General features: G+C 38.5%; 1 protein-coding gene and 1 long non-coding RNA gene across 5 annotated transcripts in view; one reads left to right on the top strand and one right to left on the bottom strand.

Moving 5' to 3' along the window:
- Positions 1–10,155, bottom strand: part of KLHDC10 (kelch domain containing 10) — a 65,552-nt gene extending 55,397 nt beyond the window's left edge. Inside the window, exon 1 of one of the 4 annotated variants that reach the window (XM_006043412.4) lies at positions 9,870–10,155. In XM_006043412.4, the coding sequence (XP_006043474.1) occupies positions 9,870–10,035 (166 nt within the window). In that variant the 5' untranslated portion in view covers positions 10,036–10,155. The remainder of the gene's footprint in view (positions 1–9,869) is intronic. The other 3 variants (XM_025291521.3, XM_044946860.2, XM_025291522.3) reach the window with 3 other exon arrangements.
- A 136-nt stretch (positions 10,156–10,291) lies between these two features.
- On the top strand, positions 10,292–12,093 carry LOC112586540. Its single transcript, XR_003111042.3, has 2 exons — positions 10,292–10,609; positions 11,192–12,093. It is a non-coding gene; the product is annotated as an uncharacterized LOC112586540 (long non-coding RNA).
- Positions 12,094–19,293: the final 7,200 nt, after the last annotated feature.

Here is a 19,293-nt window from a genome sequence, read left to right as displayed (position 1 = left end):
GAGAACCCCAGCTGAGTTCTTCCTACAAATTGACAAGTTGATTCTCAAATTTATATGGAATTGCAGGGACCCAAAATAGCCAAAACAAACCTGAAAAAGAATAAAGCAGGAGAACTCACATTTTCTGATTTCAAAACCAGGTCCAAAGCAACAGTAATTGAGGCACCATGGCACTGGCACATGGACAGACATACAGATTAATGGAACAGAATTAAAAGTCCATAAATAAACCTATACATGTTTAAGGTTGACAGGTTTTCAACAAGAATGCCAAGACTATTCAATGGCGGAAAGCACAGTCTTTTCAACAGGACAGTCAATTAAGATAACCTTTACCACATGCATAAATGTTAGAGCAAAACTATAAAATTCTTAGAAAAAACACAGGTCTTCATGACCCTGGATTTGGTAAAAGATTCTTAGACATGACAACAAAAGCAAAAGCAAATAAATAAATAACAACAATAAGATAAACCGGTCTTCACCAAAATTTAAAACTTTTATGCTTCAAAATTAAGAAACTGATAAGACAACCACAGAACAGGAAAAATATTTACAAACCATATATCTGACAAAGGACTTGAAATACATAAAATATAAAATGTAGAGAGAGGCTGTGGTATATATACACAATGGAGTATTACTCAGCCATTAAAAAGAATACATTTGAATCAGTTCTAATGAGATGGATGAAACTGGAGCCTATTATACAGAGTGAAGTAAGCCAGAAAGAAAAACACCAATACAGTATACTAACGCATATATATGGAATTTAGAAAGATGGCAACAATAACCCTGTATGCAAGACAGCAAAAGAGATACAGATGTATAGAACAGTCTTTTGGACTCGGTGGGAGAGGGCAAATGTGGGATGATTTGGGAGAATGGCATTGAAACATGTATAATATACGTGAAACGAATTGCCAGTCCAGATTCGATGCATGATACAAGATGCTCGGGGCTGGTGCACTGGGATGACCCAAAGGGATGGTATGGGGAGGGAGATGGGAGGGGGGTTCAGGATGGGGAACACGTGTACACCTGTGGCAGATTCATGTTGATGTATGGCAAAACCAATACAATATTGAAAAGAAAAAATAAATAAAGGAACTTTGCGATTATGTTAGGCCCACCTGGAAAAAAAAAAATGTAGAGAGAGCTAAAATGTATAAGGAGTTCTTACCATTCAATAATAAAGACAAATAATCCAATTAAAAATTGAGCAAAGGATCTAATAGACATTTCTCCAAAGAAGACATACAATTAGCCAACAAGTACATGAAAAGATGAACAATGTCAATCATACCTTAAAAGAAAAAAAACTAGAAAGGAGGAGGAAAGAAAAGGGAAAAACAAGGAAAGATGCTTGACATCATTAGTCATGAGGGAAATGCAAGTCAAAAAGTACAATGAGATGCCACTTCATACCCACTAGGGTGACTAAAATCAAAAAGTCAGATAACAACAAGTGTTGACAAGGATGTGGAAAAACTGGAACCCTCTTACACTGTTGGTAGGAATGTAAAATTTCACCCACTTTGGAAAAGTTTGACAGTTTCTGAAATGATTAAATGTCAAGCATAGTTACTAACTGACCCAACAATTCTACACCTAGATATGTGTGTGTGTACATGTGTGTATGTAAAGCTGCTCGGTCATGTCCAGCTCTTTGCCACCCCATAGACTGTAGCCTGCCAGCCTCCTCTATCCATGGGGTTTCCCAGGCAAGGATACATTTCCTTTTTGTATTGATACATTTGTTTTAAATACAAATGACCACCTTCCTACCCACTGCAATGGGAGCACATGCCTGGCAGGGTAAGAGGCCCTCCCAGAAAACGTGCTGCACACAGAAGGGTTTGCTATCTGCTTTATCCACACCTGTAACCGCATGAGGCTGAGGCTGCATCTCAGCTGGAAAATTGAGATGTATTTCAGGACACAGATCCCTGTGTCCTGACACAGGGATCGAACCCTCATCTCATGTCTCCTGTGGTGGCAGGCAGGTTCTTTACCACTGCACCACCAGTGAAATCCTACTTAGGCATGTACCTAAGAGAAATGTAAACATATGTCCACACAGAGATCTATACACAAATGTTTATTTACAACAGCCAAAAAGTGAAAAACAATCTATATGTCCATTAATGGATAAATAAAATGTGATCTATTCATACAATGGAATATTATTTAGCCAGAAAAAGGAATGAAGTGCTGATATCTGCATCAAATTAATAAACTTAAAACAGTATGGAAAGTGAAAGATGGCAGTCAAAAACACTATGGTTCCATTCATAGGAAGAAGTCCATAACAGGGAAATATAGAAAGAAAGAAAGTATATTATGGTTACTTAGTGGGTGGGGGAGAAGAGGAGCAGGAAGATAAGGGAGGGACATAGGGCTTCTTCTTGAGGGGATAAAAATATTCTAAAATTGACTGTGGTAATAATTCCACAAGTCTGAATATGCTAAAAATCACTGAATTGTACACTTTAAATAGTGAACTGTACAGTATGTGAATTAAATCTCAATAATGCTACTAAAGCCATATAAATGGATATGTTAAAGTTTAAAAGGATTAACTACTCTTGTGCTAAAGAAAATAAATCAAAAATTGAACTACAAAAATATTCAGAAAATAAATACAAGAAATCTATAACTTACAAGACACATCTCAAGTACTGTTCAGAAGAAAACTCAAAATTTAACACCCAGGTGGTGCAGTGGTAAAGAATCTGCCTGCCAATGTAGGAGATGCAGGTTCAATCCCTGGGTCGGGGATATTCCCCTGGAGAAGGAAATGGCAACCCACTCCAGTATTCTTGCCTGGGAAATCCTGGATTCTCTATGGACAGAGAATCCTGGCGGGCTACAGTCTATGGGGTCACAAAGAGTCAGATATGACTAAGCATGCACACAAACATACACAAACACAAGAATGAAAAGAACATTAAGGATTCCACATAAGAAGACAGGAAAACAGCCACCAAATAAACATAACAAAAGCTAAAGGAAGGATTTAAAACAGTGAAAGAAAAATATAAATAAGAAAAGAGAAAATAAGAGAACTAATTTTTTAAAAAATCCAAGACTTGGTTGCAAACAACAAAAGGGCAAGGCCTCACATATACTAAATAAGAAGTGATAATGAGTAAAATGACAGTGTAGTCACAGACACAGGAAATTTTTTTAATCATAAAAGAGTACCTTGCTCATGTTACACAAATAATTTTGAAAAAGTGGGTGAATCAGATTATTTTGTAGGATAATATAAATTGGCGAAGCTTCCTCACAAAGATATAAACGATAAGCAGTCAAATTATCATAGAAGTAAAGAGATAATTGTCAAAGAGCTAATCTCCTCCCAAAATACTCAAGGTCCAATAATCTCACAGGCAATTCAACCAAACACTTAACTTGAAGGCCACTTAACCAGAGAGGAGAAAAAAGCATAGAAAAATAAAAGTTTGAAATTATTTTTACGAAAGTGGCATAATCCAACAAAGATAAAATACATAAAAGAAAACTACAAAGCAATTTAGCTTAAGAGGAGTGATGCAAAATTTCTAAATAAAGTTTAGCAAACAGAATCCAACTGCACATATAAAATAATACACAATAAAGCAAGGATGGTCCAGTAACAGTAAATATATTAGGACAACTCACCACAATAGTAAACAAAGGAGAAAAATCACACAATTCCCACAGAGGCTGAAAGTTTAACTTCCATATTTTAAAAAATCTTTATAAAATGGTAAGAGCTGACTACTTTAACATAGTATGTACACTTTAACCAGCAAAAGAGACACTGATGTATAGAACAGTCTTAAGGAATCTGTGGGAGAGGGAGAGGGTGGGAAGATTTGGGAGAATGGCATTGAAACATGTAAAATATCATGTATGAAATGAGTTGCCAGTCCAGGTTCGATGCACGATACTGGATGCTTGGGGCTGGTGCACTGGGACGACCCAGAGGGATGGAATGGGGAGAGAGGAGGGAGGAGGGTTCAGGATGGGGAACACATGTATACCTGTGGCAGATTCATTTTGATATTTGGCAAAACTAATACAGTTATGTAAAGTTTAAAAATAAAATAAAATTAAAAAAAAAATTAAAATTAAAAATTAAAAAAAATAAATAAAGTCAGGCTTAATAGGAAAGCATGAAAAAACTCGCATTTAAGTCAGGAGTAAGACAAAAATCCACTACTATTTTACTGTTTAATATTTTTGGAAAGTACTAACCAAATTGATTTGCCAAAAGAAAGAAATAAGTATAAAAACTGGAAAAGAGAAGATAAAGTTATCTTTATTTGCTAACGATATTGTGTGCAGTCACTCAGTCATGTCTGACACTGTGTGACTCCGTGGACGGTAGCCCGCCAAGTTCCTCTGCCCATGGAATTTTCCAGGCAAGAATACTGGAGTGGGTTGCCATTTCCTCTTCCTAGGGATCTTCCCAACCTACGGATCTAACCTGCGCCTCCTGCGTCTCCTGCATTGGCAGGTGGATTCTTTACCACTGAGCCACCTGGGAAGCCCAGTGATATTATTTAACTGCAAAACTTTAGAAAAACAACTGGGGAGCCATAACAGATAGTACTGGGATTCCAAAGGTGGCCAAGTACAAAATTAATAGCATTACCATGATCAAAGAGCAAGATAAAAGATATAACAGCAATAGAAGCCCCATTTACAATAGCAACAATAAAAGGTAAAATACCAGGAATACATACAAAAGAAATGTAAAAAGGTCTACACGAAAAAAACTTTAAATTGCTGTCGAGGGATACAAAAACAAATTTGAAAAACAAGAAATGAATGTACACCCTCTTCCTGAACAGGAGACTGAACCTCAAAAAGAAGTCAATCATCTCTAAATCAATCTTCAAATATAATGCAGTATCAATAAAAATACCAGAAGACGGGGGGAGGGAGCTCAATAAACTAAGTTTTATAGAACAAAGAGTATCCAGGAAAACTCCAAAAAATAGAATGAAAGAGGATTATAATCAAAGAATGATGTCATTAGGTATAAATAAGTAATCGGATAAATGAAACAGAATAAAAGTCTAGTAAAAATACCAAATTATATATAGAAACTAAGCACACCTATAGATAATATTATAATCTATATAATATTACAATATTATAATCGATTATAATATTATAGATAATATTTCAATACTGTGATAACTGGGTAGCCACCTAGAAGAAAAGTGAAGTTAAATCCTGCCTAAATACTTTACCTAACTAAATTTTGTACCAATAAATTCATTTAACTTAAAAATAAATTATAAAATTACCAAGAAAAAAAACGCAAGAATTTTAATTTTAATTAGAAATATCAATAATATTGAAATAGGAAAGGCCTTTCTTATGATCAAAAAAACCTAAAATCAAAAAAAGATTAATAATTAAACTACACAAATATTTTAATTTCTGCTGAAAAAATATACTGTAAACAAAATCAAAAGCTAAATGAAACTGTGACAAGTATCTGCAACACATAACTGAGACAAGGAAATAATTTCTGTAAAACAGAGCTCCTGCAAACAATTTTAAACATTCCAACAGAGAAAAAATATAACCAGGTAAATAGGAAATATAAGCAGATGTTATAAATAAAGGAAACCAATATGGCTGTATGGTTTTTATACCTATTGAAAAAATGAAGAAAATATACCTTTTAAATTGGCAACATAAAAAAAGTTTAATAACCCACTCTGTTACCAAATCTATGGGAAGCCAGAACTCCAACACCAATGAACACAATCTGGCACAACCTCTATGAAAGGCAACGGACAATATCTATCAAAATTTAAATAGTACATATCCTTTGACCCAGCAATTGTACTTCTAGGAATTTATTCTAAAGACAGACTCACTAATGTGCAAAATTATATACATACAAAAATATTAACAGTATCATCCTTTGTGTTAGTAAGACTGTAAACGTTTTAAATGCCCATCCAAACAAAGAAATGCTACCATTTTTCTTCCCTCCAACACACACACTCACACACTTTTCTGGAAAAGATACATACGAAATCAGTTCCTTCAAGGGAAAGAAGCCAATTATTGGTCAAAGGAAGAAGGAAAATTTGCCTTTTACCATTTGTGCCTTATATTATAAACATATATCACAAGAAAAATTCTCAGTTAATATTTTCAGTATTATTTTTACCCAGCTTTACCAACTGTTGTATTTTTCCTCCTTTTTCTTTGTCAGTTTTCCAGTCCCCATATTAGCAACATCATTTAACTGTTTCCCTAGGTAACACATGGCATTCACTCAAATTTACACACTTAAATCACAATAATAAGTGGGTTCCACTGTCCCCATGATCTCCATGCCCCTGAGCTCTATGACTGCAAGAGCACTGTCCCCGTTCTTTACCGCGTGTGGAAAGACTGAGTAGGCAGAAACCCAGGTCTAAGAAGCTACGGGGCAAATGCATAATCACTACTGTAATTTAGGAGACAGGAAAAAGGTGAGAAGCTGCTCAAACAAGGTTTCACAAAGCATTATTTGTGCTGCCACCACAGATGCAAAGTCTAGTCCACTATCTTTATGTTCAAGAAATTGATTGTATCCATTTGTCCAGAGTCAATGGGGCAATACGGAACTGAACCACACTAATCAATCACATTCACAAGAATTTAATTGTTTACACATAATGCCAATGTATTCATTTAGAATTTTAAAATACATATGTGTCTGTATATGAATACATGTATATACACATATATATTTGATGTATGTGTGTGTAAATATATGTAAAGAGTAGCACATCATGCATATCAAAGAATTACATACAAATGGAACCACATGGGGCTACTAGCGTGTATGGAGAGAACAAATAAAAGGTCAGAGATGACTTTTCTGAAAAACAGTGTGATCACGCTGAGATCCAATGGGAGAGAAGCTTAAAAAGAGAGAGAGAGAGAACAGAATGAGGATTAAGAGGGTTGCTAGATGACGGAACAGCAAGTACAACGGTCCTGTGGCAGAAGGGAGCATGATCTAAAGATCATGGGAAAAGATCAAAGAACAAGACAACATGATGTAGGGTTATCTGGAGAGCTAGAGAGGAGCCATACCACTCAGTGGCTTTTAGGCCACGTTGAGGATTTTTGCCTTATTTTAAGAGGAACGAAAAGCTAGTAAGGGGTTGTAAGCTGAGACGAAAACAGACTTGTGCTTGCAAAAGATTAGTGTGCTGTACAAACTGGAAGGCAAGAGTATAAGCAGGAAGACTGCTTAGAAAGCTAGTGTAGGAGACCTAAGGCAGGGATAATGGCTGCATCGACTGGCACAAATCAAATAAATAGGACTTGGGGACTGATTATACCAGAAATGCAAAGAAGAGGAAACCGTTAAGGAGGACGCCCAAGTTTCAGGCTTGCATAACTGCAGGGATAAAGATGGTATTGGTGAGAGACAACCTCAAGACCAGATAGTCCTGTTTTTGTTTCATTGGTGGCTGGAGGAGGGTGTATTGTGTGCATGCTCAGTCGAGTACGATTCTTTGACCCTATGGAATTGGAGCCCGCCAAGCTCCTTTGTTCATGGCATTTTTCAGGCAAGAACACTGGAATGGGTTACTATTTCCTCCTCCAGGAGATCTTCCTGACCCAGGGATTGAACCTGCATCTCCTGCATTGGCAGGCAGATTCTTTACCTCTGAGCCACCAGAGCTCCCTGGAGAGAGGGTAGATACGCAAAAAAGTAAGAAGGGTTGCTCAGTGCCCGGTACCTGAAAATCTTGGTAGAGCAGGAGGAAAAATATTAAATGGGATTAGAAATCAAAGGTGGGAGAAAGTTACCTACAAAGATGTATTATTCCTATTATTTTTTAATCTCCAGGGTCAGACATAAAAAAGCCTAGATATTTCTACCCCTCCCTTTCACTTAAAATCTTGTTGAATATCTCAAAATAAAACCTTTCAATCAAGGAGAGAGGTAAGGCTTAAAATGAAATGCTTGGGGAGAAAAAAAAAATAATTGGTGTGAAAGAATTTCAAAGTATATATTGAAATATCAGATGTTTCCAATTTTTGAGAGTCAAGAGAAGACTGAGGCTTTCTACTTGGGGAAGAAAGAATGAAATGCCAGTCAAGGGGGAAAGAAAGCAGAAAAAAGAGCTGATGGCCCCATTGCATGAATTTTCACAGTTTAAACACGTTTATCTTTACCTCTGGACAAATGGCTGTTACTGGTCTTGTGTGCAAAGAGAATGCAAAAATAGCTCCACACTGAAGCCCCTTTTCAGAAACCAAGGCTTCCACTGCCATCAAGTGGTGGCAATGAGGAAGTGCACCAACCAGTTTCTTGGAGCCTGGGAATGCCAATATGAAGTCTATGGTATAATCAATCTAAACTCAAAGATTTAACATTGCAGTAATAGAGAACAAACTAGTTACAGTCTTTGGTATCTTCTAACCTGTCAATATACAAAAATGAAAGTTTTTGCTACTACTTTGGAGTAAAAAAAGAAGATTTCTCCTTTTTCCTTTTTGATGTTAAAGAGTACATACTTAGCAATTTTAGAATACCCAGTCTGATACAATCATATCAAACCCAACGCCTGGTGTATTATATATAAATACTGCTTCACAGTTAATTTTAATCGTGCATATAAATGGATTAATGTGCATTTCTAGCATAAATCAATAACCTTATCACAAACATAAGCAAGTATCGCACTGAATATGCAAAATTCCCTTTCTCTTCAAATTAATCAAATAATTTTTTTACTACTTAGTACAAGGCATGGTAGTAAACACCCTCATTCTCAAAACTCATCAGCTAAACAAATATAAAATCACTGATAAAATCAACTTCAATCTTATTCACAAAAAACATGGTGAATGATTAACACACATTCTTGATAGTTCTCTTCATGGTAAAAATAAGCTGGCCTAACATAATATTTGACATTCTGGGCAGTACACCTTCATTCTCTATACTGAATATTCACCTACAAATGTAGCTCTTTAAAATTTGCTGCACACACACATCGATTTGATTTGTTTTTCAAGGCATCGGAACACAGGGATAGTAAATTTACACAAAAACGTTAAATAATCACACTGGGTACATTTTCCAGTTCTCAATAAGCTGTTTTCATATGAGGTGTGTGTGTTTAGTCGCTAAGTAGGGTCCGACTCTTTCGCGACCCCCTGGACTGTAGCCTGCCAGGTTCCTCTGTCCATGGGATTTCATATGGTAGACACAGCATAATTTTGTCACTAACGATATTCTTGATTTTCATTTTTTCCCGTTAAAATCCATACACGCTATCCATTCTATATATATTCCAAAATATTAATAATTAGTTTTCCCGTATTCTCGTGGTTCTGTTTCATACCCACCTCCCACCCACCCCCTTCTTCCTCCTTTCTTGTTTCAGAATGCCTAACTCTTACACACTCGAGGTGGTTTTTACAAAAATCACTCCTTGGAATGCTCTTCCCTCTTTCTTTAAAAATAATTTCCCACAGCTAGGCGCCAATGTCTTTCTTTTACAAGATCAAACTGCGGAAGAGGACGAGACTGGGAACCGAGTAAGCCAAACATTTGGGAATGTCAATGAGACGACGGCCTCTCCTTTGAAAAGAAAACACAACAACTTTCAACACAGAGCTTTCAACAGATCAAAAATACTTTTTTTTTTCCGCCGTGCTCCTGTTCCCTCCCTGACCTCAAAGAAACCTTTCCTTTTCTCTAAGCCCCCCATCGTTCTGCTGTGCGTGGGGCCTGCCTTTGCTCCTCCCAAAGAAAAGAAAGGCAGGGAGAAAAGAAAAGGGAGCAGTCACCTTCCCACCCCGCCTGCGAGCTGTCAGGACCGTGCCCCACCACTCACCTGGCAGGTGCGGCCGCCCGGAGAGTTGCACGAAGCGGTTGAGCTGACCAGTCCCCCGACCCCCGTTGCCCCCACTGCCCCCGCCGGCCCCGCTACCTCCGCCGCCACCGCCGGCTGCGCCTCCTCCCCTCCGGCGGTTCCTGTCCCAGCCCTGGGCGGCCGACATGACCGGCTAACGACTGCCGCAGCCTGGTCGCGGCAGCCCGTGGCCCGGCGGCACTAGCGGAGGCTCCTTCCTGGGCTCCTCAAGAGACCCGGGAGACCGGAGAAGGGGGAGCGCCCGGTCTCACCAGCGGCCAATGACCGAGTAACTTGGTGACAGATAGCCAATGGCCAGTCGTCTTCTTGGTAGGTGGAGGGAGGCGGGGAGAGACGTGGTAACCATAGCTATGGCTTAAAAAAAAAAAAGAAAAGAAAAAAGTTGGGGGGGGGCGGGTGTTGGAGAAAGGCAGAAGCAGCCACTCATCAGTCGCATCCACCACGCTAAGCAAGGCGCGGTGACTCCTGAGAGGTCAGGCGGGCCAATCGAAGGCCGAGTGAGAGAGGCCACGCCTGCAGAAAGAGTCCCGCCGATAGCCGGGAATCCAGGCGTATTCAAGACTCAGGAACTCTTCCGCATAAACACTGAAACCAGAAACAGGACGCTGACACAATACCCATATTTTGAGGCAATACAGTGTTCTTCAAAGAGCTCTCTTCGACGGGGGAAAAAAAAGCAGAGGCAGAGTCAAAGCTTAAATGTAAGAATGAGATTTCATTTGTCCTGTCTTTCAGTCCACTGGCGAATTCCTCCCTGATTCAATACAAGCCACGTCTCACGCAAACGAACAATTTTAAAACCTGGTTAACAAATGTGGGAAGATGTTCGAGCTCACCAATAACCGTAGAAATACAAATTGAGATCCCAATGAGAAACCATTTCAAGCTAACTATAACGTTAGATTCCTTAAATAACATCCAGCAGAGAATTAGAGTGCCAAGAAAAAGGTTCTTTCGCAGACGACTGACGGCACTGTAAATGTTTTTGCTGAAACTCCTTTTTGCTCGTAGAAAATTCGAACCAGCTGGAAGACAGGAACAGGTACAGAGGATAAAGATCAAAGAAAAAAGTAGATGCAGAGATCAGGAATTCTACTGGTCCAAAATTAAATGGAAAATTTGACTTTGAACTTAACTGGGCACAGTGTAAAGTAGGAAAATAGATTGTTCACTGATGTTTATGAATGGTAAGAGAAAACCATATGAATTCCTCAAGAGAAACAAAACTTTTCAAGATTTTTAGATCAGGTGACTTTTTCTTTTTTTTTTTTTTTTTCATACAGGAGAACCTTACGTGATGCGGAGAAAAAAGAAAATCTGCTGGAGCTGAGGATGTGTATCCTCTTGGTGCATGTTTGGAGTTTCACTGTCCCTGCCTCCTTCTTTTGTTATTTTTAGGCCCCGTGGGCAGATAATTTTTCCCATGAAGCATTAGATAGCACTACTTAAGAAAATGTTTGAGATCTGCGGGGGGAAAGTCTCTGGCTCTAAAATATTAAAATTAATAAAATGTTAATATTTATAAAGAATCTGTACCATTGAGTAACCAAGTAGTAGATGAAGAAAATTTTCTTTTTATAGGAGTATTCCAAGTAATAAATGATGAGTGATAAGACTATCAACATTTTGTAACCTCTGATGAATTGAGAGATCAAGCCATTGAGCATCAACTATATTATCACAAAAAGTTGAGACATGTGCCTTTAGAATGGAAACATGACTGTACTCTTGTAGAAAAAAAATTGAACTGGAATCTCATCAGATATCTATATCTAACTACCAATTTATAAGAAATATGGAGGCCAGAGAAACGTTAAAAAATACTATAGAGATGCAAAAAGCAAAATCTAGACTATGAATATTCTACAGGATAAAGCAAATTTCTTCAAAAAAAATTACAAAGGAAAAAGATTTGGAGATTTCCCTGGTAACCCATGGTAAAGAATCTGCCTGCCAATGCACTGGACCTGGTTCAGTCCCTACTCTGTAAGATTCCACATGCCTGCGAGCAACTAAGCCCAATTGTCCTCCCAAACCCACACCCTGCAACTGCTGAAGCCCTGGCACCTAGAGCCTGTCCTCCCAAACCCACACCCTGCAACTGCTGAAGCCCTGGCACTTAGAACCTGTCCTCGCACCACAACTAGAGAGTAGCTCTCGCACAGCAGCAAAGAACCAAAGCAGCCAAAAATTAAATACATACAATTTTTAAAAGAAAGAAATAAAAAGAGATTTGGAGGAAAAAAAAAATCTCGACTAAAAAGAGATTTGTGATTGTTGTATAACGCTGTAATATATTAAAAATCACTGACTGTACCCTTGAAAAGAGTGAGTTTTCTGGTATGTGAATTGTAGCTCATAAAAAAAAAAATTAATAATACAAGAAGGGAGAAGTCGCTGGGGAGCTGGCCCGTCTTTGTATATATTGAAATTCTTCATAATAAAAAGGAAAAAAAGAATCTTCAAAAATAAGGTGATATTAACCAATCAACTGAAAACCATCTCGTATAGTTACATAAATAATCAATTTAAAATTCCAGTAACAAAATGAAAATTTTATTCTGAACTAAATTTAAAATTATGAAATTAATTTAAGTCTTTAAAAATGGTTACGGTTTAATTTTTTAATGTAGAATATGGATACACTGATGAATACAGACATGATTTGGAGAGAGGCCTTCAAAATAAGTGCACGTGAATAATATGTACCTGCTCAAATGATGTACTATGAAGTACACAATATCATCTATGAAGTAATCATGCCAAAAACATTAACTTGAATTAATGAAGATTTAAGTGCTACTATCCAGTTTACAGGAACTTTCAAGGGTCAAAGTAACAAGTTAAATGGCATGTGAAATGATCTAATAAATCCAAGGAGACAGTCTCCATAATATCTAGACTGATCTTGTCTGTAAGTCAATGTCACAAAATACAACATTAAAAAAACGGGAGGATCGTAACCCCTTGTGACATAATAGTCCTACGCAATGATAATCAATGGCTGCTAGCATAACAAAAAGAAAGAAGACATTATGTTGGTGAGTATTTGTACAAAAAAAAAAAAAACTGAATAAAATCAAAAGTTTTAGCTCTAACTACCCGGTGGCTCAGACAGTAAAGAATCTTCCAGTGACCCGGGAGACCTCGGTTGGATCCTGGTTGGGAAGATCCCCTGGAGGAGGGCACAGCAACCCACTCCGGTATTCCTTGCCTGGGAAATATCCCATGGACAGAGGAGACTGCCAGGCTACAGTTCATGGAGTCATAAAAGAGTCAGACACAACTTAGTAATTAAACGACAACAACAAAGAGACATACCAGCCAAATGCAGTGTTTGAGCCTTATTTGCACTTTGATTAGAATAAGGCAACTATTTTTAATGGGAAAATATGCTTGGACGTTGGATTATGTTCAGGAATCATTGTTAATTTTTTTGGGGGGTACTGTAGTTTTTCTTTTTTTTAAGAACTCAACTTCTGTAGAAGCAGACTGAAATATGTACAGGTAAAATGCTATGATGTCCAGGATTTGCTTCAAAATAATCCAGGAAGTGGGGCATGGGAAAGACGATGCAAATGAAGATTAAACAAGAACGGCCATGAGTTGATGCTTAGTGTTGCTAGGTGATGGGTACTTGGAGTTTGTCCCACTATTCTCTCTTGGTTTTTGTGTGTGTGTGTGTGTATTTGAATTTTTCCCTTGTGAAATGGTTTTTTAAAAATAGTTCTTCAAAGAACAATTCCAGGTTAAAGGAAATTTACAACAAAATGTATGTGGTCCTCTTGAAAAAATCAACCTTAAAAAACTGGTGGGGGGACAGCTAGAAAAATTGGAATTTGGAAAGATTATTAGAGGCTCAGTTCAATTCAATTGTGTATGACTCTTTGCAACCCCATGGACTGCAGCACACCAGGCCTCCCTGTCCATCACCAGCTCCTGGAGTTTACTCAAATTGACGTCCATTGAGTCGGTGAAACCATCCAACCATCTCGTCCTCTGTCGTCCCCTTCTCCTCCTGACCTCAATCTTTCTCAGCATCAGGGTCTTTTCAAATGAGTCAGTTCTTCCCATCAAGTGGCCGAAGTATTGAAGTTTCAACTTCAGCAAGTGTCCTTCTAGTGAATATTCAGGACTGATTTCTTTTAGGATGCACTGGTTTGATCTCCTTGCAGTCCAAGGGACTCTCAAGAGTCTTCTCCAGCACTACAGTTCAAAAGCATCAGTTCTTCAACGCTCAGCTTTCTTTATAGTCCAACTCTCACATCCATACATGACTACTGAGAAAACCATAGCTTTGACTAGACAGACCTTTGTTGGCAAAGTGATGTCTCTGCTTTTTAATATGCTGTCTAGTTTGCTCATAGCTTTTCTTCCAAGGAGCAAGTGTCTTTTAATTTCATGGCTGCAGTCACCATCTGCCAGTGATTTTGGAGCCCCCAAAAATAAAGTCTCTCACTGTTTCCATTGTTTCCTCATCTATTTGCCTTGAAGTGATGGGACCAGATGCCATGATTTTAGTTTTCTGAATGGTGAGTTTTAAGCCAGCTTTTTCACTCTCTTCTTTCACCCTCATCAAGAAGCTCTTTAGTTCTTCTTCACTTTCTGCCATAAGGGTGGTGTCATCTGCATATCTGAGGGTATTGATATTTCTCCTGGCAATCTTGATTCCAGCTTGTGCTTCATCCAGCCCAGTGTTTCTCATGATTTACTCAGCATATAAGTTAAATAAGTACGATGACAATATACAGCCTTGACGTACTCCTTTCCTGATTTGGAACCAGTATATTGCTCCATGTCCAGTTCTAACTTTTGCTTCCTGACCTGCATACAGATTTCTCAAGAGGCAGGTCAGGTGGTCTGGTATCTCCATCTCTTTAAGAATTTTCCATACTTTGTTGTGATCCACACAGTCAAAGGCTTTGGCATAGTCAATAAAGCAGAAATAGATGTTTTTCTGGAACTCTCTTGCATTTTCGATGATCCAACAGATGTTGGCAATTTGATCTCTGGTTCCTCTGCCTTTTCTAAATCCAGCTTGAACATCTGGAAGTTCATGGTTCACGTACTGTTGAATCTTGGCTTGGAGAATTTTGAGCATTATTTTGCTAGCATGTGAGATGGGTGCAATTGTGTGGTAGTTTGAGCATTCTTTGGCATTGCCTTTCTTTAGGATTGGAATGAAAACTGACCTTTTCCAGTCCTGTGGCCACTGTTGAGTTTTCCAAATTTGCTGGCATATTGAGTGCAGCACTTTCATAGCAGCATCATTTAGGATTTGAAATAGCTCAACTGGAATTCCATCACCTCCACTAGCTTTGTTCATAGTGATGCTTCCTAAGGCCCACTTGATTTGACATTCCAGGATGTCTGGCTCTAGGTGGGTGATCACACCATCGTGGTTATCTGGGTCATGAATATCTTTTTTGTATAGTTCTTCTGTGTATTCTTGCCACCTCTTCTTAATATCTTCTGCTTCTGTTAGGTCCATACCATTTCTGTCCTTTATTGTGCCCATCTTTGTATGAAATATTCCCTTGGTATCTCTAATTTCTTGAAGAGCTCTCTAGTCTTTCCCATTCTATTGTTTTTCTCTATTTCTTTGCATTAATCACTGAGGAAGGCTTTCTTATCTCTCCTTGCTCTTCTTTGGAACTCTGCATTCAAATGAGTGTATCTTTCCTTTTCTCCTTTGCTTTTTGCTTCTCTTCTTTTCATACCTATTTGTAAGTCCTCCTCAGACAACCATTTTGCCTTTTTGCATTTCTTTTTCTTGGGATATTAGGGTATTAATGTTCCATTTGGTAGGTGTGATAATGATATCAAGATGCTGTAAGAAAATTCCTTTATTTTTTAGACATGTGTAATAAAATATTTAAGGTTGGACTATCAGTATGCAAGAATAAACTAGTCAATCCTAAAGGAAATCAACCGTGAATGTTTATCAGAAGGACTGATGCTGAAGCTGAAGCTCCCACCCTTTGGCCACCTGATGCAAAGAGCCAACTCATTAAAAAAAAAAAAAAAAAAAAAACCCTGATGCTGGCAAAGACTGTGGCCAGGAAGAGAAGGTGGGGACAGAGGATGAGAGTTTGAGCAAACTCCGGGAGACGGTGAAGGACAGGGAAGTCTGGCATGCTGCAGTCCATGGGGTCACAAAGAGTCGGACACAACTCAGGCACCAAACAACATCATTACATCTCTATGCCTTCAGGCAGCAGGACCATCTCTACTTACCTGAGGCTTACCCATGATCATGATATGCGGGTAGAACTTGCGACAGATTCCAAATCAGAAAACAAGTCAGTCGGAATTAGCAAGAAATCTACATTGAGAATACTTTCCAAGAAATTTTGTTCTATAATGTTAAATACATACAATGATTCAAACAAATTTCCAGAATTATTTTCCAGCAGAGATTCTGTAACTACAACATTTGATGTAGTGAGGAAGCAAAGGACTGGGTAAGTAGTGACAAGTACTTACTATATATGAAATCGAGTTTTATTTATCATATTGATGTCTTAAACTCAGCACTGCACTGGGAAACCCAAAGACTGTCAACACTGACTGCATTTTGGACTAACCTTAGACCATGTTGGAAAATACTGATATTCAGGTTCCATTCAGACCAATTAGATCAGAATCTCTGTAGCACAAACATTGTCCATACTTTTTTTTAAATTTCATTTTATTTTGGTTACTTGTTTTATTTTTTATTGGACTATAGTTGCTTTACAATGTTGTGTTAGTTTCTACTATACAGCAAAGTGAATCAGCTATACCTATACATATACATATAACTCCTCTTTTTTGTATTTCCTTCCCGTGTAGGTCACCCTGTGCTATACAGTAGATTCTCATTAGTTATCTATTTTATGCATAGTATCAATTGTGTATGTGCATCAATCCCAACCTCCTAATTCATCCCACCCTCTCCTCCCTCATTATCCATAAATTTGTTCTCTACATCTGTATCTCTATTTTTGCTTTGTAAAGTTCCCTGAATTATACTAATCTACAGCCAGAGTTGAGGAAACAAATGCAATCAATCCTTTGAACCCCAGTTTTATTACATGCAAAATGAGAGTAATATCTTCTGTTTTAGCAATATCTTAGTGTTATTGTGAGAAATCAATGAAATAGCATATGTGAAAGTACATGGAAAAGTATAATGTTTCACCTGAATGTAAAGTCATATTACCATGTTAACAATCAAGGTACAGCAATCCTTTAAAAATGTTTACTTCTTGGATTGTTGGTTATTGTCATAGATTAAATGTAACCCAGGATCATATAAACTCTTTGGTGAATAGTCAAAGGTGATAACCACCCGTCATTGCACCATGCACTGTGTGCTCAGTCGTGTCTGACTCTTTTGTGACCCCACGGACTGTAGCCCGCCAGGCTCCTCTGTCCATGGGATTTCCCAGGTAAGAATACTGGAGGGGGTTACCATTTCCTCCTCCAGGGGACTTTCCAGACCCAGGAATCAAACCTGCATCTCCTGCATTGGCAGGTGGATTCTTTACCACTGTGCCACCTGGCATCAAATGGGGCATTGCTACTAAGAAGCCCAAAGTAATGAGTCTTAGTTTACTTAGTTATGAAAAATTATAAGCATTTACACATACAAGCTGGAGTAGGAAATGGCAACCCATTCCAGTATTCTTGCCTGGGAAATTCCATGGACAGAGAAGCCTGGCAAGCTACAGTCCATGGGGTCGCAATGAGTCAGACACAACTGAGTGACAGAGCATGCATGCACACACACAAGGATTACACACACATACATCACCTATATATAGACATCATAGAAGCACAAAGTACAAATTATAGCTAAGACTGCCCTAGGGAAAGAAAGAAGAGGGTTTCCAACTGTTGGCCACCTTTTGTAAACTAAATACTTTGTGTATTATCTCTATGGTATTTTTTGAGACATTAAGTCATGAAATTAGTTTAGTGGGTTATGACCAGTAATTTCTTTTTTTACAACTATAAGTCTAGCTATGATATGTCACCATTCAAAGATATTACAGTGATTGACTATGTTCCCCACACTGTACCTTTCATACTCATGACTCATGAGCAGAATGTCTTACATGAAATACAGTGGAAAAAGAAGAATAAAAATATGAACAGGAGAAAAGGACCCAGGAAATCTTAAAACACCTTGTCTAGGGACTTCCTTTGCTCCTTGGAAGAAAAACTGTGACAAACCTAGATAGCATATTAAAAAGCAGAGACATTACTTTGCCAACAAAAGTCCATATAGTCAAAGCTATGGTTTTCCCAGTAGTCATGTATGGATGTGAGAGTTGGACCATAAGGAAGGCTGAGTACCGAAGAATTGATGCTTTTGAACTGTGGTGTTAGAGAAGACTCTTGAGAGTCCCTTGGACTGCAAGGAGATCCAACCAGTCAATCCTAAAGGAAATCAATCCTGAATATTCATTGGAAGGACTGATGCTGAAGCTGAAGCTCCAATACTTTGGCCCCCTGATGTGAAGAGCTGACTCATTTGAAAAGACCCTGATGATGAGAAAGATTGAAGGCAGGAGGAGAAAGGGACAACAGAGGATGAGATAGTTGGATGGCATCACCAACTCAATGGACATGAGTTTGAGCAAGCACTGGGAGATGCTGAAGGACAGGGAAGTCTGGCGTGCTGCAGTCCATGTGGTCACAAAGAATCAGACAGGACTGAGTGACTGAACAACAAAGGGACTTCCCTGGCAGTCCAGAGGTTAAGACTCTGCACTTTCAATGCAAGGGCCACCGGTTTGATCTCTGGTCCAGGAACTGGGATCCCACATGCTGTGTGGAAAGGTTGAAGAAAACACCTTATCTATAAGTATTCTTGTTTGAAGAGCCTGTTGGGGAAGAACGGGTAGACTCTACAGCTCTTACCCTCCCCTCTCATGATTCTCAGGCAGGTATTTGATCAACATTAGAGGTGGCAACTAATATGTTTAGCGAAGTTTTAGGTTCTCAGAAACCCTGTCTCAGAAATCAATCTGCAAATTGTGAAGGCAACTCTTTGTCCCTCTCCTACACCCATTTAAAACAAAATAAGGAAACAAAATGAATTTCAAAGCTCTCACGTTTCTTTGTGTAGCTCTGTGGGTAAAAGCCTGAATTTGCCGTTGAGGTTTGGAAAAACTACCTTGGGCTTTGCAAAGGTAAAACCAAGATTTCTTTCTGGACTGGGGAAGGAGTTAAACAATTCTACTTGAGATGACATTGGAAAGGTAAGCCTCATCCAGGAGCTTTGATTGAATCCTAATGGAGCGGGAAGGAACTGAAGGCTTTAAGCAGAGAGGTGACATGATCAGATTTATGTTGTCAAAGATCACTCCAATGAATTGGGTTGAGGATTTATCCT

Source organism: Bubalus bubalis, chromosome 8 (genome assembly GCF_019923935.1).
Source record: "Bubalus bubalis isolate 160015118507 breed Murrah chromosome 8, NDDB_SH_1, whole genome shotgun sequence".
In the NCBI taxonomy this organism is placed as follows: Eukaryota; Metazoa; Chordata; class Mammalia; order Artiodactyla; family Bovidae; genus Bubalus; species Bubalus bubalis.
This window is presented reverse-complemented; position numbering and strand designations above follow the sequence as displayed.